Genomic DNA, 27,729 nt, shown 5'->3' with positions numbered 1-27,729 from the left:
GCTTGATAGTTCTGGCTGCCTATAATCAGCCATATTGGCTGGTGAAATTATGCTGCATAAATTTTATTATCAAGTCATTCAAGTCAAGGTCACCTTTTATCCTTTTTTTTTTTTTTAACCACCTTTCCAGGTCAAATTCCATTATAAAACCCGAAGACTGTTTAAATTCATTTTATTTGGGTGCTTTGCTGCATCAATATTTCTTAAAATGTGTTTGTCATTGGCTGGGTCCTGGACATGTTTTGTTTATAATATCTTGAGTGTTTTGTTACTCATGGTAAGGGGATTTGACATGGATGTCTGGGTTATGTTTGGCTTTTGGCATAAGCTTTGTGATTTTGATGATCTAATGTTGACATCGTTGTATCATTACCAAAGCAGTGGGATAGAAATAGAGGCATACAGCGCTACTATCACATCCCTGCTACCAGGGAAATATGTATTTCCCAAGGAAATCGAGTTAAGGTGATCAGAAACATTTCTCATGAATCAGACTAGGTTTTATATGAATTCTTTCCCATAAATTGTATGAGAATTGTTTTTACCATCTCTGTCTTTCCTTTGGTTAAGACATATTTCTGTGGAGTTGGGCTAATCCTGCAGAAAACAGATGTTTCATGCAGTGATGATTTGGAAGGGAGCTGATATCAGGAACCAAGCCTGGACAGTGCATCACTTACAAAGAATCCAATTTGTCAAGTCTCTGACAGTACCAGATTCCTTTAACATCGGCCACACGTATTTCATGTTAGCTCTTGGCTAAAATGGGAATAAGTAGTTGTTTTTGGTTTGGGTTGTTTTTTTGTTTTTGTTTTTTTTTTTTGTTTTTTTTTTTGTTGTTGTTGTTGTTGTTGCCGAGACTTTGACCATCTCTTACAAGCAGTTTGATCTTCCTTGCTGAAAACTGACATGCAGATAATACTGTTATCATTCACTGAGAAGACCTAAATCTGTATTTCTAGGGTAGGATCGATCTGTCCCCAGAAACCTGGGCCTTCTGGTCCTCATGTCCCCTTTATCTTCGGACTCCATTGAAGTTTGGCTCTGAACAGCCACTCTCTCGCTCCCAGTCTTCCTTCACAGTGACTCTGCCACTAGGTATTTAAAGCATGATCTGGGGACAGCCTGGGTGGCTCATCAGTTTAGCGCCACCTTCAGCCCAGGGCGTGATCCTGAAGACCCGGGATCGAGTCCCATGTCAGGCTCCCTGCATGGAGCCTGCTTCTCCCTCTGCCTGTGTCTCTGTCTCTCTCTCTGTTTCTCATGAATAAATAAAATCTTTAAAAAATAAATAAATCATGATCTGGAATGTTAAAAGTGGAGGGTGGTTATGGTATGGAAACACTTAATTTTGTGTTCTTTTGCTTCCCCAACATTTAATTTTCTTTGCTGTATGTACATCAATCCAAAAGATGTCTTTAGAGGACCTATAGCCTACCCTTCTGTGGTAAGCAGAATAGTGGTGCCACAAAGATGTCCACAGCCTTAATCCTTGGGACCCGGGAATATGTTACTTTCCATGGTAAAGGGGATGTTGCAGATGTGATTAGGTTAAGGATCTTGAGATGGGGAGAGTGGCCTGGATAGTCCAGGTGGCCCCAGTATAATCAAAGGATCTGTGTAAATGGAGGAGGCGGCGAGAGCAGAGTGAAAGACCAATAGAAGCGCAGGTCCAGGTGATGTAGTTGCTAGTTTTGAAAATGGGAGGGGGCCTCATGCCAAGGAATGGAGGCAATCTCTAGACGTTAGAAAAGGCAAGGAAATGCATTCTCCCCTAGAGCCTCTAGAAGGAAGACTGCCCTGCTGATACCTTAATTGTAGACCCTCAAGACCCATTTTTGGACTTTAGACCTCCACAACTATGAGATAACGGTTTGTGTTGCTTTAAGCCACCAAGTTTGTGGTGATTTGTTACAGCAGCAATAGGAAACTTTAAGAGAATTCATTCTCTTAAATATTGTCAATGTATTTTTGCTTCTGTGGGAGGAAAAAAAACCAGGAAGGAGCCCTGTCAATTACATCCCAGTAAAACTGGGGAGGAAATAGGAATGAATGCTTCAAAACACTTTTCTAAAAAGTAGATCTTAGGGGCTCCTGGGTGGTATAGTCAGTTAAGCGTCTGGCTCTTGGATTCAGCTCAGGTCGTGATCTCAGGGCTCCGTGCTCAGCGTGGAGTCTGCTTGGGATTCTCTCTCCCCTCTCCCTCTTCCCCTCCCCTCCCCCCTGCTCTCACTCTCAAATAAATCTTTTTTAAAAATTAGATTTTAATGCTGTGTATACAGTAACTACTCAGTAAATCCCATTGGGTTATGTTTAAATAAATCTTATTGTATTACTTATCTATGTTCCTGTATAACAAATTACTCCCAAGTGTAGTGGCTTATAAGATAACATTTGTTATCTCATGGTTTAACTGTGGTCTCTGACTCAGGGACTCTTACAAGGCTGTGATTCAGGTGTCAGCGGAGTCCCAGCAATCCCAGAGCTTGACTGCGAAGGATACGCTTCCAAGCCCACACCCGTGTGGTTGGTGACAGCACTCAGTTTCTGAGACGTGTTGGCTGCAGTCCACCTTTACTTCCTTGTCACATGGGCCTCTCCATAGGACAGCTCACAACACGGCCTCTGGCTTTATCAAAAGCTTACAAGTGAGAGAGGAAAAGAAAGAGTGAGCAAATGGAAGCCAGAGTCTTTATGTAACCCAGTATCAGAAGTGACAGCCCATTAGTTTCGCTGATTCTGCTGGTTAGAGCCAGGCCAATAGGTGCAGCCTGCGCTCAGAGAAGAGAAGGTTGCACAGGGCATGAATGCCAGGAGGCACTGGGTGTCTTCGAGTCAGCTTGCCAAGCTTATGATCTTGAGTCAAAGTGCAGTACGTTTTCCATATGATCAGTGACTCAAAAATGTAGTGTTTTTTTTTTTTTTTGAAAAATGGAAGGGAAGCCATGGTGAATTCTCCTCAGAGTCCCTGCCTAAATGTCTCTTCACAGTCATTAGCTACTTTTGAAGGGAGAATGCCCCAAACATGAGTGATTCATGTGGAATCTTAGATTTTCAGGGGTTTTCATAGAACAAAGGCTGATTTTGTTCACTACGCAGAAAACATGATTTAATTCATGGCTATTTTTTGCCAAGCTCTCTACTTACCAGTAGAACATTAAGTCAATCACCGAGCCCCTCGTCCTTAGGATATACTCACCACAGTGATGGATGTTAGTAAGTCTTGAGAGCAGTGATGACCATGAACCAGAGCCTGAACATAAAATTAACCAGGGAGAAGCTTCATATTTTCCTTTGGCTGGGTTGTCAATCTTTTTCATACTGATTTGTAGGAGCTCTTTCTATATTGTGGGTGCTTGTCATTGTCAGTTGTTTGTGGTGCAAATATCTCCTCCCCTTGGCCTTCTGTTTCACTCTTCTGTGTACTATTATATTTTTCTATCCATTAATAAATAAAAATTCCTAAATGTATCGATCTGTACCTTAAAGGCTAGTGAGTGCTTTCTGTGGCTTCTTTATTAATAAACCCTCTCAGCTCAAGATCATGAAAATGTTCTATTATAGATGCTTTGTTGTTTTGCCTTCTATATTGATATATCTACCCCTGCAGTCGAGTTTCCTATGTAGTGAGGTGCAATTGCATTGTTTACAAATGTGGTTTTCGAAAAGAGAAAATAAAATAGCACAAATCCATCATAGGGAATATCATGAACATTTTGGGGGGCTCGGACTTCACTGAATCATCCTGTAGTAATAACAATAATTATAGCTAACAATATTAAGTGCTTATCGTTTGCCAGAAATTGCTCTAAGTACTTCCCTTATATTAACCCCTACAGTGAGGTAAGGACTGATTATTCTATTTTTCAGATGAGGAAGCTGAGGGACAAAGAAGTTACTTACTTGACCTCAACTTACTCAAGGTCAACGAGCGAGGGAGTGTTGGGATGAGAGTCTAACTTACACGGTTGCACTTGCGCTGTGACTCTTAACTACTAAGGTCCAGATGAATGAGGGGGCCTTCGCTCACCAGCACCTCCATCAGTAGTACCTCAGGCATATTGGTAAATCAATCCAAGACTCTGCAGATAGGTTAAGGAAAAAACCAAGTTTTGAAAATTTTCAAATGCATCTCCCCAGTTTGAAAATTGTATTGTTTTTCCAATATATCGTTTTTAGAAGAGAACAAATTAAATTCATAGTTAATGTAAAGTAATAAATCATTCGAAGAATTTAAACACATTTCAACTTTGACAGGTTTTTTTTTCTTTTTTCATAGTTTCAGGTCCTCCTTAAAAATCTTTTTTCTCTTGGGGGTGCCTGGATGGACTTAGTAGGTTAAGCACCAGACTCTCGGTTTCGGCTCAGGTTATGATCTCCGGGTCCTGAGATCAAGCTCCATGCTGGGTGTGGAGCCTAAGATTCTTTCTCCCTTTCCCTCTGCCCCCCCCCAATAAAAGTTTTTTAAAAATATTTTCCCTCTTAAAACAGGTGCCAAAATATGCCCTTTGATCATCTTAGGGCATTCTCTGCTTCTTTCAGGTTTCTATTGCTTTCTGAACCTTTATTTAATCCTTAAAGTTCTATATATTTGGGTTCCCACTTGTCTTGCCATTAATCTAAGTTCATAGGCCTAAAGTGATTTCTATTTTGCAGCCCTCAGTATAATTTTATGATTATAACTACATATTTGAAATGTTTTCTGAATTTTTCTGAGCAATTAAAAACCAATTGTGAGCACTGTATATTTGAAGATGAGAAGAGTGTGTCCAAATAAAGCTAAGAAATAATAGTAACATGTATTTTTTAAAAAGATTTATTTATTTATTCATGAGAGACACAGACCGAGAGAGAGAGAGAGAGAGAGAGAGAGAGAGACAGAGAGACAGAGACAGAGACAGAGGCAGAGACATAGGCAGAGGGAAAAACAGGCTCCCTGCAGGGAGCCCGATGCGGGACTCAATCCCAGATCCTGGGATCACGTCCTGAGTTGAAGGCAGGCACCCAACCGCTGAGCCACCCAGGCATCCCGTAACATGTATTATTTTAGTTAAAAATGGTCACATTAATATATCTCAGTGGTAGGAAAACTTCACTGTAGGCTTAGTCTATAAAGACCAGAAAGCTTCCAGGGGATTCTTTCTCGCTCTCTCTCTTCCTCCCTCCCTCCCTCCCCCTATCTATTTATTTTACAGAGAGAGAGAGCGAGAGCAAGCATAAGCAGGGGAAGTGGCAGGCAGAGGGAGAGGGAGAAGCTGACTCCCCATTGAGCAGGGAGCCAACAGGACCCTAGGACTGTAGGATCGTGACCTGAGCCTGAGGTGGGTCTGCCTCCCATCCCAGGTCTGCAGGCGTGAAATCCATGGTGAGGGAGCTGCCTGCCCAAGATGAACTTAGGGGCATGGAAGGTAGGGGAAGTGTCGTGAGTGATGTGGTTTGAAGTGGTGGGGTTCGGAGCCGAGGGCCAAGAAAGAATTCTTGAGGTCCCTTCAGTGCAAAAAGGTGGTTTTACTAAAGCACGGGGACAGGACCCGCGGGCAGAAAGAGCTATGCTGGGGTCATGAGGAGCGGCTCATTATATACTCTCAAGTTGGGAGGGGCTCAGGGACAGTGTGAGTATCTCAGGAATTTTGGAAGCAAGGTTTCCAGAACCATGAGTGGGCTGGCTATTATTAGGGAAAGGTCATTTAATACTGTCTAGTAAAAACTCAGTCCTGAGACCCTTCAGATATGCATCAGTGGGCCATATGCGTGGGGCATGATTGCCAACATATATCTTGGAGAGTAGAGAAAAGGGAAGTTTCCAAAGGAATGTTTATGTTAAAATAGACTTCCAGGATCCCAGTGGTGGTCGGGCTAAGATTGCCTCTTACCCCTTAGCAAGGTCTTAACATATGGGCAGCTGAGTCCCTAGAGGAAGGTCACTCTGCCTGTTTCAGGGACTTGTCAGTGGGCTGTAGGCAGTAAGGACATTTTTTTTCTTGTGCTTTTGTTCCCACATCACATGTATAGGGAATAGCTGGAAAGTTCATTGAAATAATGAACTCTCCGGCTAAGGCAGCAGGAGAATAAGCTGGGTTAAAGCAAGGAATGTCGCCAAGAAAAGCTCCCACTAGGGACATTGGCAAGAATTGGCAACCTCCCTGGATATGAGAGCAGAAGCCACAGAAAAGGATTTGCATAGTTCATAGCTTTACATTTTTTATGTTTGACTAAAGGAGGTCCGGCTTCCATGTGTTGCTGATTAAACTGTCTTCCAGGGCCAGAGGTGAAGTGAGACCTCCAGCCCAACTTACTTGCTCTGTCGTGGCCCAAGGGAGGGGAAGAGCTTCCCAGCTGCACAGAGCCAGTAGCTTGGAGACCGTGTTTGTGGAAGAAAGGAAACTGTAGGGCCTGTGACCTCTGACAACAGTAAAAATGTGGGGATGGTATCAATTCCTGGTGCAGGACTTAAAATTGGGCAGAGTGGGGAGGCAGGAGAAAAGGATGAGGAGACCAGAGAGCTCTTTGCTGATGTAATCCTGCTCTTCACAGACGAGGAATAATTGCAATAAAAAGTGGTGGTTCTTAAACATATAGGAAGCCTTCACACAATCCAGCTCTTGTTTCACTGTAAATTAAACGAGGTTTTTAGCTGGGGCACAAGGGTGTAAGAGCACCAGGTTTGGCCGCTCACCCCTGACAAAATCCAAAGGCAGAGAAAGAAGTAGTGGTGAAACAAGAAAGGAATTTATTTTAGTGAGAACAACTGCAGGAATACAGCAAACCAGCATCTCGTCTCCAAAGTGCTGAAAATACGTCCAGGTTTGCAGAAGGACTTGGCCATTCCTTTGAGCAAATGTTTGACCCTTCTGGATCATGTATAAGATTGAAACAGAAAACAAGCCAGGGAAATTGTGTGTGGACTAGTTTTCTTTTTGGAGGGCGAGTAGAAATGAAGCAAAGAGGGTGGAGGAGAAATGCGATTAGAACAATCCGAGTAATCCCAGTTAAAAACCCAGTTGAGCAATTGAGAGCTCTGAGGTTTTTTCCAAACTCAGAAGCCATTAATTTTTTAGTACCTTTCAAGCACGAAGAAGGGATTGGTTACGTAAATTATGACGTGTCCTTACAATGGAATGCTTTGCAATCTTTCCCGAGGATGAGTTACTTCTCTGTTTTGACATGGAAAGGTATTCGGAATAGAACATTGAGTTTGTTCTAGCTTTTAAGCAAATGATACATAGCGCCGAAAACAAAAAAGAAACTGAAAGCATAAATATCAAATTGCTAGCAATATTTATGTCAGGCCGAGAAGGGAGATCACGGAAAGATTTTCAGTTTAGAGATTACACCCTTCCAAGTCTTAGAATATGTTTTAAATTGATGTGTGTGCATTTTTTAATAATCCGAACAACACGGCGAAGACATTAGCACTTTGAAAAATCAATGTGAACAATGTCCCATGGTGAATGTTTTCAAGGAGCAGCGAGGTAAGGGGTTTTGTCGCAGAGTTTCGTTGCACATCGGGCTACATAGGACTGGGGCGGCTGAGCGTCCATCCAAAAGGAGAGAGAGCAGCGCTTTCATAGAGCCGGACCCCCCGGATAAGACACTGGAACTGGGCTGTGGGTTGTTGGCCTGTGCTTGCAGCATCCCGACCCTCCTCCCCCAGATTGCACAACTGGTCCACCCCAGCTGGGCCTTCTTCATGCGGGTGTCTCCGCCCACAGCGCAGGCACGGGAGTGCGTGATGTTCACTGATGGTAGACAGAGAAGGGAGAACAAGTGTGAGTGAGCTGTCAGCCAGTGGAATTACTTCCAGAGGCCTTAAACTGAGTCTGGTAAAAATCCCAGAGAGGAAAGCTTGGAAGGTGGGAGGGTGAACCTCTTCTGGTATCTGCCCAAGGGTCTTGGTTTGCTTCGCCATCCTTTGGATTTTCTCAACCAGACTCGGTTGATGTCGAGTGATATCAGTCATACCTTCTCTCTTGGGTGTTTCACCCCACCTGTCTTCGCACCTGCATCCCTAGAGTGTATTTGGTCCTCCGTGATCCTTCCACGCCTGCCTTTGTTTTGTTCACTGTGTCACCACGTCAACTCTCAACAGGGACTCCAGTCTGGGCCCTGCCCTTCCACCTTGAGCTCCACTATGCATTCCATCCCGCATCCTCTCCTTTTCCACTGAAGGCACACAGGTGATGTCCTGATTCTGTTTTGAGTTTGCCATTTCTGCACTCAGGTCTTCCAGTGGCACCGCAGCATCCCTTCTGGGCCGTGGGTACAAACACCCATGGAAATCCAGTGCTGCCTGGCATTGGGAGGGCAAGTGGCAGGTTGTCTGTGGTTCTGAGCTCTTGGCCCCCCATGTCACAGTAGGAGTCTGGTGAATGCTATGTACCCTCTTCACAGAAAAGTATACACACTTGAAAAACTGTGTACACAGCTCTAGGAAGAGCACAGACCATCCAAACCCCACTTGTACCCCAAAGATTATGCATCCCCAAATCCCTGGTACTGATGCTCTGTTTTAGGATAGATGAAGAGGAGTGAGTTCACTAGAGACTAAAATACAACTAAGTAAAGAAAAAGCGTGTTTCTAGCATTTTCTTCACACTTAAAACTACCTGGAGGCACAATGAACTGAAGATAAGCCAGATTGGGGTGTTGCAGTTATCAGCACGATGTTAAAATGGGAGGGAACAGTTTGTTAAGACAGCTGTTGGCATATAGCTGTATAGCCAGGTGACTGGTATACCTCCTACGTGGGTGGCTCTAAAACATACTGGGCCAAATCACTTAAGTTTAGGGGTACGTGTATATGTGTGTCCATGCATGTGCACATGTGGGAGTGGGAGTGTGTGTATTAAACAGCTCATAGGGGACGCCCGGGTGGCTCAGCGGTTTAGCACCTGCCTTCGACCCAGGGTGTGATCCTGGAGTCCCCGGGGCCGAGTCCCACATCGGGCTCCCTACAGGGAGCCTGCTTCTCCCTTTGCCTGTGTCTCTGCCTCTCCCTCTCTCTCTCTCTCTCTCTGTGTGTGTCTCTAATGAATAAATAAATAAAATCTTAAAAAAATAAACAGCTCACATAAGTTAAATTTTTAAAATATATATCTAAGAGAAAATAAAGGATTTCATTTCAATTTATCTGTCATATCTGTTAGATATATTTATTTTTTTTTTTTAATTTTTTTTTTTTATTATTTATGATAGTCACAGAGGGAGAAAGAGAGAGAGGCAGAGACATAGGCAGAGGGAGAAGCAGGCTCCATGCACCGGAAGCCCGATGTGGGATTCGATCCCAGGTCTCCAGGATCGCGCCCTGGGCCAAAGGCAGGCGCCAAACCGCTGCGCCACCCAGGGATCCCCTGTTAGATATATTTATATCTCATAGATCTTTGTTAAACATATCATTATTATAGCTTTGTTCCTTTGGGCATTATGGACACTAACCTTTTAATGTTGCTGGTCCTTTTTCAGGATGGACAAGCTTCATTTATACCATATCTGGAAATGTGTATATTGGTAAGTGATGACTCTGTTGCTTTGAGTTCAGTTGTGCTGTAGTTGAAACTAGTGAGGGGAGGGAAAGCAAGATGAAACCTTTCATGTAATCAAATAGTAGCCACCTTTCGGCCAGCACCAGCCCTCTCTACATCCTAGTACATCCTGGTATGCCCAGGACTGAGCACCTCTCAGCTTCCAGCATGTTCGGTGAGGGAGGAGGATGTGGACACCAGGCACGATGGCTGCCATTTTCTTGTGGCCTGTGTGCGGATGTAAGGTCCAGCCATGATCCCTTGGGTTGACACCTTGTTAAGAGGTTGGTGACCTCCATGCCAATGAAGGGATGGAGCTCTAGTGGGCTAAGGGGAGCAAGACTCTCTCTTCTGGGAGGTAGAAGGAGGTGAGTTTGCAGTCCCAGGTGCCGCTGAGAAATCTCAAAGTTGGTTTTCTCTTATTTTAAGGGTCATTGATGTGTCTCTTGTTGTCTAGTCTAGGAGGGATATTCGAGACACAACCAACAGTCATTTTTCTAAAGATTTTATTTATTCATGAGAGACACACAGAGAGAGGCAGAGGGAGAAGCAGGCTCCCCACAGGGAGCCTGATGCGGGACTTGATCCCAGGACCCTGGGATCATGCCCTGAGCCGAAGGCAGACGCTCAACACCGAGCCACCCAGGTGCCCCAATGGTCATTTTATAGATAAGGAAAGTCAAGTCTAAAGAAAGTTATTGAACTTGCCAGGATTATGCCTTGGTCGGCTGGGGCCCCAAACCAAGGACTCCTCAAACCGTTTCCCGTGCCATACTCCATAATCTCTGTGCAGTGACAACACAGCAGCCACACTGTCTGACTTGTCTTTTCCAGTCTAAGCCTTTTAGCCAGCCCCGCCGCAGAGGAGCCGCCAGTGGTGGCAGAGTGGAGCCTGCAGGTCAGGCTGGTTCCTGCTGCATCTCCTCCCACCCTCCCCGTCCTCCTGGAAGTGGCACTCGTGTCGGGCAAGTGTCTCCTGACAGAAAACTGCTGTCACAGATGCTGTAGGCACCCTGCCCACACCCCTGCGGCCTTAGCTCTGTGGCAAGAACTATCTTCCTGGGGCCTGAACACGGCCACCTCCTGGGTAACACGGCCCGACAGCTGGCTTATTGGTAACATCTGCTTGGGACTCGAAGGTGACACCCAGAGCCACTTAAACCATTCTTTATAATCTCCAAAAAGAGTTCAACTGCCTCAATTTACTCTTTAGGAAAATAATGCTAATACAAACCCATGTATTTTGATTTTATGCAGTAAAAGTGGCCTCAGTTCCTCTTTCACTGAATAGCATTTCAGTTACAGGTCAGAAGCAAAATTCATTTATTTTAGCATTTGAAAAAAGCTGGAAAAAAATTAGTAGTAGTATCACAGGTATCACAATTAAACTCCATGAATCGTCTGAAAGAGATGAAGCATCATTTGCTTTCTGATCTCTTGAAAATCTTGAGTATCACCAAGTACTTTATACAAATGGAGAGTGAAAACTATTTTTATGGTGGTGGCACCATTGCCTTATGATTTCAAGAGAAACAAAATAATCTGCACAGATGGAAAGTAGTAGAGAAAGCACTTGGAATTCTAAGGTGGGAAGGATACCAGAAATGTTTGTGTGGAATGAGAAAAGGCAGGGGCAGCAAACTTGTTATAAAGGGCCAGATGATAACTATTTTCATCTCTGTGGACCATACAGTTTTAGTTGCAACAATTCCTTCCTGCCCTTGTGCACAAAAGCAGCCACAGTGATACATAAACAGCTGGGGTGGCTGTTCTAATAAAACTTTATGGGGACGCCTGGGTGGCTCAGCGGTTGAGCATCTGCCTTTGGCTCAGGTCATGATCCCCGGGGTCCTGGGCTCGAGTCCCACGTCAGGCTCCTTGTGGGGAGCCTGCTTCTCCCTCTGCCTCTCTCTCTGCATCTCTCATGAATAATAATAAAAAAAACCCCAAAACAGAAAGACTTTATGGCCACTGAAACGTGAGTTGCATATATTTTTCATGTGCCATGAAATGCTATTCTTTTGATATTTTTCAACCATTTAAAAACGAACAAACCTTTCTTGGCTTCTGGACACTGCAAAAGCTCATACTTGATTTGGGTTTGAGTGGCCTTGTGGAGGATGAAGGGGAGACAAAAGGACAAATAATCTTCAAGAACCTGTTTTCTTAATTGAAGTCGAGTTGACGCACAAGGTTACATTAGGGTCCGGTGGACATCATAGGGATTCGATGAGTCTCCAGGTGACACTGTGCACCCCACACCTGGAGCTCGCATCTGTCGCCAGACAGCACTGTTACAGTGCCACGTCTTTCATCCCTGTGACTTATTCAGTCTCTAACTGGAAGCCTGGACCTCCCCCACCCCTTCACTCATTTTGCCCATCCCTCTGAGGCCCCCCTGCTCTGGCATTCAAAACCTTTACATTTTTTTAAAGGTTTAATGTATTTATTTGACAGAGAGAGAGAGAGAGAGAGAGCAGGGGTAGAGGAACAAGCAGACTCCTCGCTGAGCAGGGAGCCCGCCGTGGGGCTCGAACCCAGGACCCCAGGATCATGACCTGAGCCAAAGGCAGATGCTCAACTGACTAAGCCACCCAGGCGCCCCTCAAAACCCATTTTAATCAGTAGTTACAGCCCTGTTTCTTAACAGACCTTTAGTCCAAGATTTTAGCAAGTGAAAAGCTTGTTATTGGAGGGGTAGGAATGACCTATACATCCCCTGGTTTTTCTTGACAAGGCGGGGGTTTCCTGAGTCATTTCTATTCACTGGCCTGGTCACCTCTCATGACCGTGGGCCGCAAGTGCAAAACATCTGGCAGGAAATGGGGTCACAGTCTGTAGCCTTGGAGCGAAGAACTTGCATCTGCCCGGGGTGAACTGGACCTTTGAGAGATTCCAGCTCGTGTAACTGGCCTCTTGGGACTCCGCTTTAGCCAATGAGTGACTGGCCAAATGATCTCATTTGAATTTTATCTCCTTCCCTTCCTCCTGCCCCCCTCCCCAGTGGAGATGTTAATGAGAAAAACAAAAGGGCAAAAACAAGTCACCAGAGGAAAAAAGACAAAGCACAGATAGCTATTAAATATGTCCTGACATATACAATCTATATAAGAATCCAGAAAACGCTTTCTGACTTTACTGCCTCAATTTTATCTTGCTTTTAAAACCAGGATGGCACCAGCAAACCACAGATGGCAGGAACCGATAAGCAAGTAATTGTTTTTCCCAAAATGTCATGCACCTCCTTTCTGTTGGAATAGATGTTATAAATGTGCATTGAGCTGGAATGAATAGGCTGCCATTTGGGTTGAGAAAGTAATCTGGGGAGATTCCATAAAATGGAGATTTAGGAGGACTCAAAAAATATTAATTGATACAGGGAGTTCTTAAAAGACGGACATTGTTAAGTTTTGAGTAAGGGGACAGGTGGAAATTTCAACATTACAGATTACCGGAGTGAGATCTTTGACAATAATCTTTTACTGGGGCTTCAAGTCCTTTGACCCACTCTCAGCTGAGATCTGTGCAGTATATGATTAAAAAAAAAAAATCAGGGGCAGCCCGAGTGGCTCAGCGGTTTAGCACCTGCCTTCAGCCCAGGGCCTGATCCTGGAGACCCGGGATCGAGTCCCACATCGGGCTCCCTGCATGGAGCCTGCTTCTCCCTCTGCCTGTGTCTCTGCCTCTCTCTCTGTGTGTGTCTCTCATAAATAAATAAATAAATAAATAAATAAATAAATAAATAGACAAATTCTTAAAAAAAAATCAAAAGAAACTAAAAACCACATGGTCAGAAAGCCAATAGATCCCAAGTCTACTGGCACTGAGCCCCTTCCCTGCAGCTGAGATGAAAATGACATTACGCATTAACACAGAGATCAAAGGGTAGAGGAGTTGACATCCTATATCCCTGCAGCTTGGGACAGTGTATCAGCTTGGATGTCAGTCTCCTACAGGGACCAGTATCAGGTATACGGTTTGGGCTGAGAAAATATATTTAGAAATCTAAAAATATTTGTCTGTGGTTAGTGAAATGACACCTAAATGGCTTATGCGGATAGTGAAATGTTTCAGACTTACTTAAGTAAGTAATTATTCATGCTTAGTCCGTGCTTAGCCCTTTGCTCCTGATTCTGGGTGGTTTTAAGTTTGACACCGCTCCTGGATGTCAGTAAAGGTGCGGAAACACTAGAAGCCCTCCGAGTTGACCTCCGCTTACCCAGGATGGACTGGACTAAGCAGTGCGCTCATTCCAAGGGGAATACCTTGCGTGAGGGGCTTTGAACACCCAGGACGATCACCAGCCCCGGTCTGCGTGCCCATTGCTACTCCCTCCTGCCACACTGAAGGGGGCTTAAAGACAGTCGTGGTTGTTCTCGGATCTGTTATGGCAGTTGCACCAATAATTGCAATTATGCGATTTAATTAATCAATATGTAAATTAATGAAGTAAGTGTAAAAAAAGAGTTGGTATTTTTAGGGGCACCCGAGTGGCTCAGTAGGTTAAGCATCTGCCTTCGGCTCATGTCATGATCTCAGGGGCCTGGGATCAAGTCCTGCATCGTGCTCTCTGCTCAGCTGGGAGTCAGCTCCTCCCCCTGCTTGTGTGTGCTTGCTCTGTCTCTCTTGTCTCTCTCTTTCAAATAAATAAATAAAATCTTAAAAAAAGAGTTGGTATTTTTAGAACAGCTAAGTCAAATGCTTTGTAAGAGTGAATTGCTAAAGAAGAGCTTTTGAGTTAGTATGGGAAAGATGACAGGAAAAAGGGTGGGGGCAACTAATAATCTAGAAGGATTTTAGGGATTAGAGTCGTTATAGTTATGCTTTTCAAAGACAGGGCTTCAATCCAATCAGCAGACCCACCTTGACTGTATTTCTAAAAATTGGCAAATGTATGCATATTTACGCTTTAATTTACAACGTTGGAGGCAGTTGATTGTCTTTTTGAATTAATGATCCTGATTGCATCGATAAGAGGGCCCCGACTGTACATATAAAATTGACAATATCAAGCTCTAGTGGAAGTGCCAGCATGTGTGGAATGGCAAGTCACTGGGATGGCAGTTCTTGTAAAGAGAAGAAAAATGAAATCTGGCTTATGGGGGAAAGTTGCCCAGCAATTAATCACCCACCGAAGCTGCAGCACTAACTTGAAAATATGTTTGAAAGTATTTTGCCCTTTCAGGACTGTTTAGGCAAACAAAAATATTTGCAGTTCAATTGTTTTCGGTTACATCTTCCTTAACTGCACTATTAGATTTAACATTCTTGGCAAAGCTGCTCCATGGAAACTATGTATTATCTGATTTGGGCTCTGTTTATAATTGAAAGTAGTCAAAAACAATAGAGTATATTTTCTTTGAGACTTATTTTAGGTTCAGGAGATAACCAGGTGGGTGAAATAGCATAGAAAGGATACGCAGATAGAAGCAGTGTTTGTTTTCGGGGATCCTGTTTTACATATTTCATAAAACAATACAGAAGCTAAAAGTACACTTAGAATGACCTGGAAACCTGACTTCAGTGTCTATAAGGAAAGGCTACCTTAGACTGGAGCATTTCGCATGGCCTCTTCAGAGTCAGCATCGTGATTCCTCTCCTAGAGCAGCACAGCGAGTGGGCAGCAGTTGCCCTCCACGTAAAGTTGGGATTGGCCTTCTTAGGAAAACAGGAACTCTTCATTTCCAAATTCAGGTTTGCTCACAGACCCATGAACACCACTGTCGAGCAAGCTCCCCTGACAGGAGGTGCAGAGGAATTGCCCAATTCAGCATTATTTGAGAGTTGTCTCTTGCCAGCTCACTCCATAAAGACACTGAAGGGGCTGTATACGTTGTTTTGGTTTATGTATAGTGGAACGTCCTACGTGACAAAATGAGGGGCCAGGAGTAGACCTCGTGGGTAACGTATATGGGTGTCGTGTAGGAGTGAGTTGACACTAAAACACATGGTCCATTACCTGCAGGGAATCTCAGTAAATCACACTTAATACAGTGCCTCTTCAGGGACGCCTGGGTGGCTCAGCAGTTGAGCATCTGCCTTCGGCTCAGGTCACGATCCCGGGGTCCTGGGATCGAGACCCGCATCGGGCTCCCCAGGGGAGCCTGCTTCTCCCTCTGCCTTCTTCTCTGTGTCTCCTGAATAGATAAATAAAAATCTTTAAAAAATGCTTCTTTATATCACAGTTCAAGATACTGCCCAGTTCCAAATGAGATTATTCTTAGACTCCCTGGCCTCTGTTTTATTGCCAAATCCATGCATGAGTAGACCATCCATGGCATTCTATCACTTACTTTCAATGGCATCTGTTGATCTAAATCTTCCATAGAGAAAGAACTTTTAGTGGTGTGCTGGGCCAGCTGTTGCTCCCCCTGGGGAGCCGATCGTGCACCTCTTCCCTGACCTCACACTGGCAGCTTGGAAATGACCACAGTGGGAGCACTTGCACCGTGGAAATTAGCACGCACCACACATCGGGTTCGTTCTCCCGCTCCTCCTTGAAAACCAGTTTCCAACAATGACCAGCACACCACTGCTTCTGGGACAGAGGTTCTTAATCTTTTTTTGTGCCCTGGACCCTTTTTGTCCTTTGCCAAGTCTCCAACATCTGAACGGTGTTGTGGTGGTGGTTTTAATTCAATGAAGTCACTAAAATGTTAAAGGAGAAGTTGATGGTGTAGTTACAGATGTGCTTTTTTGATGGCATTTGTAAGAACACCAGTGAGCAGCAGCTCTTCTCTAAATTCTAGGTAGTGATTCCCAGAAGCTGTGTTTTGAGATTGCTGCAGCACTAGTAATATGACATGAAAATATCTGTGATTTCTACTGGAGACAGAGTCGTTGGTCCAGCTAATGCCACAGTGGTCGTTGGCTACATTCGTGACCGAAGGAAAGGCCACATTTCAGCTAGGTGTTAGTGAAAATAAAGATGTAATTTATCTGCCATCCAGTGATTGCTCGGAGTTCTATCCATGGCTCCTGGGGCTGCACTGACGCCAGGTTAAGAACTCCTGCTTGGTTAGAATCCTTTTTCACACTTGTGGGCATCAAAATTAACCTTGTTGCTTCACACAGGTTATCTCCACAAAGTGGGGGCAAAAGGGAGGATTTTTTTAAAATTTCATTTTATTGGAGTTCAATTTGCCAACATATAGCATAACACCCAGTGCTCATCCCATCAAGTGCCCCAAAAGGGAGGATTTCTTTAGGAAAAAAAATAGCTGCGTCTGGACTCACAAGTTATGTTTCTGTTGACATAATTATTCCTCAAGTTATCATTTTCATTTGGATAAGCAACCCCTAATTGATTATTCAGCTTTAGCTTTAACATGTCAGGTCAATGCCCATATTTATATCCCAAAATGTTGTGAAGGTGTATCACTCTTCGACATTTCTATGGGCTTCTCTCCCTACTTGGAATCTTCTCTCTGTTGTCCATTCACATGTCTTGGTTTTTTACCCAACTGAAAGACCCAGCCCAAATACCACCTCCTGTTTCCTGCCTCCTATGGCTCTTCTACCTCACTGTGGCTTCTCCATTCCCTACCCTCATGCAGAACCACTGCTGTCATCTTCAGGTCACTCTATTATTCTGTTCCTAGTGAGGATCCTGTTAGACTTCTCTCTCCGGCCTCTTACCAAGTCCTTTTGATTCTTAACCCCACCTCTAAAATCCATCCCATTCTCTCAGTTCAGGCTGTAATTCATTTTCACTTAGAATATTAGAATAAACCCCTAATAGGTCATCCTAACTTCATTCTGCCCCCCTCCAGTCTATTCTATGACTAGACTATGAGTTATAGAGTTATGTCTCCAAGACATAGAGCTGACCATTTCACACCCCACCCTCTCCGCGAAGGCCCTCCACTTTATACAGATAAGCCTGGCCTTCAAATCTTTTACTGATCTGAAGCCAGTCTATATTTCCATCATTCTTCACAGAGGAATGTCGCATCAGTGGTGGAAGGGTCACCCTTCCTCTAGAGACGCCCTGCACATCCCCAGCACCTTATCTTTGCACAGGCTGCTGTCTTGTCTAGAATGCCCTTCCTCCTAGCTTTACCTGGTGTAGGTTTCTATAATCCTGCAGAGCTCTGTTCAAGTCAACTCTTCCACAACAAATCCTTAGGGCCCCTAGACCTGAATAAGCCCCTACAGACCTATTCTCTCATTGAGCTTTGCTCATTATTTTATTGTTGCATTAAGACACAATTTCATTTGTATTTCATCTGTCAGCCTCATCATAGAAGGGATAGAAACTGTAGCCATCCTGAAGACACCACCCCTCCCCCAGTACACACAGCATTTAGCACAGACCCTTGGTCATAGTTCAGTAGCTATCCCACTTACTTATTTTCAAAGGAATTACTCTCTGATCCTTTTATGAAAATATATTTAGCTTTTCCCAATGAGATTTAGGTTATTTGTGTAAGAGGAATCTGTGGAGGACCTGGCTGGCTCAGTCAATAGATCTTGTGACTCTTGCTCCTCAGGGTCATGAGTTTGAGCTCCATGTTGAGTGTGGAGCCTACTTAAGTAAAAAAAGGAATCTGCTTTGCACTTTGGATTTTCTCATAGTACTAGGCACTCATCGGTGCTCAATAAATACTTGTTGACCTGAATTAATGATGGCGTTTACTGATTTTCCTAAGTACGCTTAACTCTTATGAGATGTGTATAATTTGCACAAGGAAGCATTCTTGTTAGCATGTAATACCGAGGACTATGTTTAATAATTGAACTGTTAGGCCTGCCATCCAAGGTGTAAGTGGAAACTTGATGCAGAATTCACCTCCCTGGTTTTTTCCACATGGGAAACCAGCCAGTTTCAGACTTTAATACTTGCAAATATAATCAACCAAGAGATTTAAGGAGATTCCTAAGTCTCTGATTTCTGAGGTTGAAATGAACATTATGGTGTTATGTAGTTAACCGCATTTGTAGCCACGTGATAAATGTACAATAAAACACATTCAATTTCATGGGTCATCTTTTTTGTAGGGCCTGATGATGCGCAACAAAAAATAGAACCTCATCACACAGCAGTGCTGGGGGAAGGTGACAGTGTCCAGGTGGAGAACAAGGTAAGTATTAAAAATGGGGTAATTTTCTTAAATTACACTTCTACTAGTTTACAGGTAAATGCCTAAATCTCCTGTGTAGCTGGAGAACTGTCTCTCTTCCTTAGGCAAAGAAACTCTGCCACAAGTTTATCATCTTTCATTAACCTCTGTTATTTCTCTTGGTTTATTTTCAAGTTTTATCTATACCCATTGCTCATCTTCAGGACTCACCTGAAGCCTCTACTGTTTACCCCTAGAAATCTGAATCTGGAGGCAACATGAGTTCCTTGTCTCTTAATTTTCTTCCTTTATACACTTGATTTATTTTATTTTTAGTCTAAACAAAAATAGATCAGCCCTCTGGCAGTATAAATATAGATCTCCGTGCTTACTCACATAGAGCCCTTTGCAAGTCAGCCCCATTTTCCAACTGGGAGGAGCATATGATGCATTTTGTAGTCCCTTTTGTGTTGAATCCCTGCTCCTTAGGTAGAGTTTGTGATATTTTAGGAGTCTTGGCAGCTTCTATGCCCAGATTGCCAGGTTTCTTCCCTGGGTCTCTTTCATTCCCTTGGGTGATTCTCTCACTCTTTTGTGTGCCTGCTAAGCCCATCTAATGGTTCTGTGTTGTTCTACTAAAGAAGATTGAAGAGACAACTGTACATAAGACTCCTGACCAGATGAATTTTGAAAAGTAGGGATGAAAACTATGTCAGCGTGCAGGTGGCTGGTGGAGAGGCAGCCTGGCTGCCTTGTGGCACTCTGCCCCTGGTGTTGTAGAATGTAGTGGATTTGAAGAATTACTGCATCTTAGCCCACTTTCCTGGCAGCTCACCTCCTGCTGCTTTAGTCACCCATAGCACTGCCGTGAACTCTGAAGTAAATAGAAGAAAATCCTCATGAGCACCAGAGAAAATGCAGATCTCGGGGCCTGTGCCCTCTCTTATTAGGTTGAACTGTTTGAAACTGCCACTTTTTGACCTACGGAAATGGCAGTCTTTATTCTGTGCCAACCCAAGGCGGGAACAAGGCATGGAAGCCACACAGAGAGCAGAACCTACTGATAGCAGATTTGTTTGTAACATTATCCGATTTAACTTGACACCTCAGTTCTTCCTGTAATCTGGCAGAGGGCACGTTGCAAATGATAAGGATTTGGAAGCTGGAATGAACCACCAGGAAGGGCTGAGGGGAGCCAGAGAGGCAGGAGGCAGCGGGGGAAGCAAAGAGTTGGCTAAAAGGTCAGTTCACTGGCTCCAGAGGCACCATTCTGCTGTGTGTTCTTCTGTTATTATCTCTGTGTGTGAGCACAGCCAGAGCCAGCATTAGAAAGATTTCTATGAAAAAAATTATTTTAGAAAATTGGCATTTAAATGGGTGCGTCATGCTTATGTCCACGGATAGCAGGAAGTCCCCGTAGATTATAACGGAGAAGAGATTGTGAAAGTGTGAACCTTGACCTTGCCACTTGTTAGCTGTGTGATTTTGGATACGTTTCTCAGCTTCTCCAAGATTCTGTTTCTTTGTCTGCAAAATCGAGGTAACGATGCTGCGTGCATGGGGTTGTTGGAGGGGATATGTGACATTACGTATGTCAGGAGTCTACTCCAGGCCTAGCACAGGGCTCAGTAAGTTCTGTCCAATAAGCCAAATTCAAAACCTGGTTTTGTAAATAAAGTTTTGTCGGAGCACAGCCATAGCCATTCCTGTCGGTTTGTCGGTGGATGCTTTCACACCACGACCGTAGAGTTGAGCCTTTGCAGCAGAGACTACGTGACCCACAAAGCCCAAGGTACTTATTCTCTTTACAAGCACAAGTTTGCTAATCCTGGGTTTAGTACGTAGTAGGTGCCCAATAATGGTAGCTAGAAAGTTCGCTGATCTAAACACCTAATTTAACAGAGAGTCGTGTCAGATACGTGTTACCTAGTGAGGATTCATACTTTAGGCCTGAAGGTTTGGGTCACGTAACAGTTTCTACAGCTAGAAAAAAGATCATGATCTTCAGTTGGGGATTAAACATGAAGCAGTAAGTGGACCCCTGCTACCTTTGTATGGGATCTTTTCATCAAACCCTAAAAGGCATGTACTGAGATCCTAGTAACATTATAGTGATTTCTAATTAATGAGCTTTGTATTAGAAGCATAAATATGTATAATATAATATCTTACCACATATTTAGAAATTTGCTGTATTAGAGGCACCTGGGTGGCTCAGTGGGTTGAGCATTTAGCTCTTGATTTCAGCTCAGGTCGTGATCTCAGGGTCATGGGATCAAGCTCAACGTTGGGTTCTACACTCAGTGGGGAGCCTGCTTGAGATTTTCTCTCTCTCCCTTGCCCTCTGTCCCTCCTTCTGCGTGTGTGTGCGCATGCACTTTCTCTTTCTCAAATAATGAATCTTTTAAAAAGAAAAAGATTTTTAAAAAGAAATATGCTATATTATTAGAATAGTGTAAAGTTTTAAACAATTTTTAAAGGCTTTGTTTTAAAGTGCCTAATCATTACTGCTTTACTTATTATTTTATTCTAAATTAGATAGACCTAAGAGAGATGTCCAAAGAATTACATAATGTTCAGTTCTCTATTAGTGGTTAATAAATCACCCTAAACTCCAGTGGCTTACAATGGTTACTCTTTCTCACAAGTGTGGTGGGGGTTCTTAGGCTGCTTTCCCTGGCATTGCCGGGTCACAGGACATCAGTGATGGTGGGAGTTTGGAGTCATATTGTCAAAGTGTTCTCAGAAAGGATTCCTTTGTCAACCTAAAATCTCCCAAGTGATCTATAAACATGTTCTTTCCCTGCATCCACACCAGCACCAGACATTGTAATTAATACTTCTTTCCGTTTTGGAGAAAAATCTAATCTTAATTCTAAAGAAAAGCTTTTAGAGACTTTAATATAACAGGACCCTTTTGGAGAGAAATTTAGCTGAGCAGATGTCACTTGGCACTTTTCATGAGGTCCCACTTAGTGTAACATTTCTGGAGTATATTTTACATTAATAGTAAGAAATGTCAAAAGTAATAAAATCTTACTTTTGGATTTGTATAGATAATCTTCCCTTTTAAAAACTGTTAATGGGAGATTGTAAACCCCATAATAAGGAAATCACATGGTTTGTCTCAAAGATGTTTCCAGTTAAAGAAAATCTTAATTTACATTCCTTTTTTTTTTTTTTTTTTTTTGCATTCTTCTTCTTTATCTGAGAAGGTTACTGTTTTTGGTGGTCTGGGTTTATTCTTGAGTCCTGATTGAGAAGACCAGTCATCTTTAGGAATAAATGTTTCCGTATTGAGTGTTACACAGAAAATATTTCTGGAATTTATATTCAGAATTAGGAACATTGTCCATTTGGCCAGCATGTCAGCTTCAAATTATTCCTAATCTGACATTCAGAGATAAGCATATTTAGGGCACCTAGGTGGCACAGTCGGTTAAGCATCTTGCCTTTGGCTCAAGTCATGGTCCCAAGGTCCTGGGATCGAGCTCCATGTCAGGTTCCCTGCTCAGCAGGGAGTCTGCTTCTCTCTCTCTCTCTCCCCCTCTGCTCCTCCCCACCAACTCATGCTCACACACTGTCTCAAATAAATAGATAAAATCTTTTAAAAAGGATAAGCATGTTTATTGTTTGATGTTTTCTTCCTTGACTTTAGGATCCTGAGAGAAGCCACTTCGTGCTAATTGCTGGGGAGCCATTAAGAGAACCGGTTGTCCAACACGGTAAGCTCCAAATGATGGCAGTTTTCCTGGTTAATTTTCTTTTTCTTTGAAAGTAGTGTACGTACATAGTATTATTTGGGAAGAATAGCTGGATATTTGTCCTCTTAATCTACAAATTCGAGGATTTTGTTTCATTCCTCTATCGTCAGAGGAAAATACATACATGGCATTTATTTCTGTATTCATTCTCTCTTTTAAAGAAACAGTTCTTGAGTACCCATCACGTGTAGGATGTTGAGCTTAGAACTGTGGGGAAACCAAAGTAGTGTTTTACATTGTATCATAGGGAACTTGAACTTACAGAAAGGTTTTATGGCCTGCTGCTCAAATAGTGTCTTTATCTTTACTAAAAACAACAGTGATTTCAATACTGTTTGTAGTCCATTGTATTTTTAGTGAAAAATAGGAACCTTTTAAGACCATTTCTTTGGAAGTTTCTAAAATATTTGAGTCACTCTTTATTTGTTTAAAAAATCAATGTGAATAGAGGGAACTGTGGCATAGTAGAAATAGGACTTTAATTGGAGGCAGAAACTTCTGGAAAAAATACCGTCACTTCACTTTGTCTTGACTTCTTCATAATGTTGTTTTATTAAATGAGGAATATCTAAAAGCACCTAGAATCCATCTTACTATTTATTTTTATTAAGAATTTTTTTTGGGGATCCCTGGGTGGCGCAGTGGTTTAGCGCCTGCCTTTGGCCCAGGGCGCGATCCTGGAGACCCGGGATCGAGTCCCACGTCGGGCTCCCGGTGCATGGAGCCTGCTTCTCCCTCTGCCTGTGTCTCTGCCTCTCTCTCTCTGTGTGACTATCATAAATAAAAAAAAAAGAAATTTTTTGCCAACTTATTTAGATAAATGCCTATAAAACGTGTCTACCTATCAAATCATGAAATCCAGCATGCCTTAAAATCCCATCATATTACCTTGCCTTGCATCAATTCCTAGGTATACATAATGATTTCAGGAACAAACTCCAGTTGATTATACATTTAAAGAACACTGATGATTTTTAAAGATATTCTTTTTTGTTCTATTAATAACTTCAAGGGAAAACATTAAATTATACTCCACCTAGCCAATAGTAGTTGACCTCCATTTCACATACACTCCAACTTCCATTCCAAAGGCGAGTGGTTCTTGTTTCCTTTTATCTTGATTGAAGTGCACTGAACTAGTTTGTTCTTCTGGAAGAAGACAGGTCATAATCCTTATTAATAGCGGCTACAATTTAGGTGGGAAAAGGATGTATGGGATTTAAGTCTTTTGAGTTTAATAATCTCCTCTGCACCAGTGATGAGAAACAGGAGTCTGACTAAATTAGGTGACAGACCAAAGGGGTGGATCTGCTCGAGGCCACCCTGCATCCGGGTCAGGGAATCCTCTCAAAGGGGCTTGGATCTCAGGAACACTGCAGAAGCCTGTACACCCAAACTCACGTTAACCTGACAAGATAAGTAAGTCCCTTGACATCTCAGTTAATGTGAGGTGAAGCATTTTGTTTGGTTTACTGTGTGTGTGTGTGTGTGTGTGTGTGTGTATGTGTGTGTGTGTTTAACCTTTTAAACCCCAGAAATATATATATATTTTTATCTGTGCATGTTTATTTTTTTTTATTTATGATAGTCACACACACACAAACAGAGAGAGAGAGAGAGAGAGAGAGAGGCAGAGACACAGGCAGAGGGAGAAGCAGGCTCCATGCACTGGGAGCCCGACGTGGGATTTGATCCTGGGTCTCCAGGATCGCGCCCTGGGCCAAAGGCAGGCGCTAAACCGCTGCGCCACCCAGGGATCCCTATCTGTGCATGTTTAAAGACAGCCACAACCATCTCTTGAGTGTTGGGAAACCAGTACCAATTTAATGAACTCGCTAAGGACCTTGTTTTTCTTATCAGGGAGTGTCCTTAATTATGTGTCTACAAATTAAGCATGGAATGTCACAGAATGCTGGAATAGGAAATGTCCTTAGCGTCAATGTAGTCATGTCCCTTTTAATAAATGAGGAAAATGAAATCAATATATTTTATTTATTTATTTAACAGATACTTGGGTAGTATTTATCATTTACTACGATGGGTCAAAGTGCTTTCCATATATTAATTCATTTAATCTTCAGGATAACCTTATGAGTTTGGTCCTCTCATCCCCATTTTACAGATAAGGAAGTGGAGATACAGAGGTTCATTGGCTTGTCCCAATGCCACATATCTGGATACACTATCAGGCTGTCTGATTTCCAACCACCCTGCCCTTCTGCTTCTCACCGTGTTGGGTTGACCCTCACTCTGCCCTGTGGCTTCTCTGATGGGAAGCGATGATTAGTAGTGGAGCTGGGATTTGAACCCTAGTCTTCTGACCCCATGTTTTGTGCTCTCCACTATACCAGGGTTCTACATAACGAGAGATTGAACACACACCATTTTTATTACTTGGGAGGGGAGTGTAAAGGTTTTACTAGAGAAAAGATGAGAACCGTAGTTTGAAAGGGTATTTATGAGATTGTTGATAACTATAAAATAATTTTCTTATTTATAACCTTTATAGTTGATCAGTTAAAAAACATACACTTTCTGGGGGATGTAATGTACAGCATGGCAACTGCGGTTTATAATACTATCGTGCATATTTGAGAGTTGCTAAGGGAATAGATCTTAAAAGGTCTCATCTCAAGACTGGGGCACCTGGGTGGTTTTATAGGTTAAGCATCTGACTCTTGGTTTCGGCTCAGGTCATGATCTCAGGGTTGTAAGATTGAGCCCTGTGTCAGGCTCTGCATGAGGTGTGGAATCTGCTTCAGATTCTCTCCCTCCACCCTGCTCCCTACACCCCCCCCAAAAAAAAAGTTCTCATCACAAGAAAAAAATCCTGTAACTTTGTGTCGTGATGGATGTTTAACTAGACTCACTTTGGTGATCATTTCACTGATGTGTACAAATATCAAATCATTATGTTGTACATCTTGAGACAAATACAATGTATTTCAGTAATACCTCTACATTTATTATTTTTTTAAATCAAGAAAGCGTGTTTTTGTTTTCCATTTGTGCTTTCTGGTTTTAGTTTTCTTCTTCCTCTTAAGGATTTGAGGAGATAAGCTCCTGCAGCTCGGCTTTGGGGAGGCTTCCAATGCTTCCCTAGTTTCTCAAAGTGTGGTCCTTGGACCAGCAGTATCTGCATCATTGGAAGAATAGTGAGAAATGCAGAGTTTCAGATTCCACCCTAGACCTCCTGAATAAGAATGTGCATTTTAATAAAATTCCCGGGTGATTCATGTGCACATTATAAGTTGAGAAGCACAGCAGAATACTATAGAAAAGGGTCAACATGGAAGCTGAGAAGTGTACCATTTTCACAGAAAAATAATTGAGGGATGAGAGAGGTGCTCCACAAGTCCAAACTGTTGTGATATTATGACATGCAAGAAATTGGTCCTTAACCCACGATCTGCTCTCATTTTCTGAGTTCCATTTCCCTTTCTTCTACGTGGTCTTTAAAAGTTGACTTCTCCGAGGTGCCCTCTTGGATTGATTTTGCATATGAGGGCTCTGTCATTCTTTTCCTACCTGTTACAGCCCAAGTCTCTATCTCCAGCTGCAGTTTCTCTCATGAGCCCCGGATCCACATTTCCAACAATATGCTGAGCACCTCTGCCAGGAAGCCAGCCCTTGCTTCCAGTACCTTCATGTCAAAGTATCCAGAGCTGAACTCCTTGTTCTACCCACAGCCTCCTGTGTCGGGTATCTCATCTGCCCTTAACAGTTCTACCATCAACTTAGCCTCCCAGGCCAGACACTTTCTCTACCCTGATGCCAAAGTCTTTAAAAACCGCAAATCAGATCATGTTACTATTTAACCCTTCAGTGACTCTTGATCACCTGCGAAGTTATGCCCAAACCTCGTCCCATAGACCACATCCAAAACCCACAGGGCTCTGGCCTGTTCCAACATGTCAGGCCCCTCATTCTTTCTCCCTTCAATTTCTCCTTTCAGCACTCTGCCCCCATCCTCAATTCCTCCTTTTTAGCAACACTTGGATTCAAACCCAGGAATTTGACAAAGGCACCAACACACTGTGACCTGAGAGCCAAATCCGCCCACTGTATGTTTTTGTAAATAAAGTTTTATTGGGACACAGCCATCCCTCTTCACTTTCATATCATCTGTGTCTACTTTTACACTTCAGCAGAAGAGTTGAATAGTGGAGACAGACTGACCCACAAAATCTAAAATACATACTATCTGGCCCTTTATGGAAAACGTTTGCCAACCCTTAGAGAATCCAAAATGTGATGGTTTCTTGACTTGAAATCTTTGTAATCTCCTGTTTATCGCCAATGAGTTGCTACTAATTTTCAAAAATAGCTTAAACCCCTCATGTAAGTGCACAGTTTTGGATACTGGATAGACACCAAAACTATGACATTAGTCAATTTTTTGCATCAAATCAGTCCAGTTCTTGGCATCAGCTGATGCCATCAAAGTAACAGCTACAGGAAATCTTACAAGTTCCTACAACGAGAAAAAAAAAGAACAATTCTCTGTGTGTCGTGACAGATGTTAAACCAAACTTACTGTGGTGATCATTTCATAATACATAACAAATATTGAATTGTAATGTTGTCCACCTGAAACTCCACCTGAAAATGCAACATAATGTCATATGTCAATTACCCCTAAATAAAAAAAGGAAGAAAAAAACCTAACAACTATAAAAATAGTTGTAATAGAACCAAACCCAAGAATGTTTTGAATGAAGAGATTGTCATTGCTGATGACAACTTGCAATGGATGAGTGGGATGCAGTTGTTATCTGATTTGTTTATCTGAAGTATGGTCTTTCTAATCATACACAATCCTTGTGTTACAGTCCTCAGGGATTGGACGCTGTGTAAATAACCTTTTACTGCTCGGATATGCCTGGATTGGTTTCAGATTAAGAACTCCAGAAATACATATCATTTCTTGTGATAGAAGAAAATATTATCACCACCCAGAACTTTCTGAATGTCTCTTTCTGCCCTAGGTCCATTTGTGATGAACACCAACGAAGAGATTTCTCAGGCTATTCTTGATTTCAGAAATGCGAAAAATGGGTTTGAAAGAGCCAAAACCTGGAAATCAAAGATTGGAAACTAGAGCACAAGAACAGATCTCATGCTTTTTAGAGTTTTGCCAGTTGTGGCATCGTCCATTCAGCACATTGAGTTTCCAAAGCTGACTGAGCCGGTGCTTCCAAAGCATTCCACACTAAAGTGATAACATGTGATAACGTGCATTTGTAGCAAGGCACATGAGATATTTCCTGGTGCGTGCAAATAAACCTAATTGTTGCTTCTTTAAACATCAGTGTTCTTCATTTAGACCCAAGTTTATTAAGCTTCTGTTAAAAAAATCATTTTGTGTATGTTTCCCTTTTC

At 42.7% G+C, this 27,729-nt stretch overlaps 1 protein-coding gene across 3 annotated transcripts in view; it reads left to right on the top strand.

Annotated features, from left to right (window-relative positions):
* The window catches only part of PIR (pirin), a 105,513-nt gene extending 77,860 nt beyond the window's left edge, over window positions 1-27,653 (top strand). For 2 of the 3 annotated variants that reach the window (XM_025437096.3, XM_025437089.3), the window contains exons 7-10: window positions 9,463-9,507; window positions 18,522-18,604; window positions 22,242-22,308; window positions 27,336-27,653. In XM_025437096.3, coding sequence (XP_025292881.1) covers window positions 9,463-9,507; window positions 18,522-18,604; window positions 22,242-22,308; window positions 27,336-27,448 — 308 coding nt within the window. In that variant the 3' untranslated portion in view covers window positions 27,449-27,653. The remainder of the gene's footprint in view (window positions 1-9,462; window positions 9,508-18,521; window positions 18,605-22,241; window positions 22,309-27,335) is intronic. The other variant, XM_049107376.1, reaches the window with a different exon arrangement.
* Window positions 27,654-27,729: the final 76 nt, after the last annotated feature.

Source organism: Canis lupus, chromosome X (assembly GCF_003254725.2).
Source record: "Canis lupus dingo isolate Sandy chromosome X, ASM325472v2, whole genome shotgun sequence".
Lineage (NCBI taxonomy): Eukaryota > Metazoa > Chordata > Mammalia > Carnivora > Canidae > Canis > Canis lupus.
The sequence above is the reverse complement of the archived record's forward strand: the minus strand, read 5'-3'. Positions and strand labels throughout refer to the sequence as shown.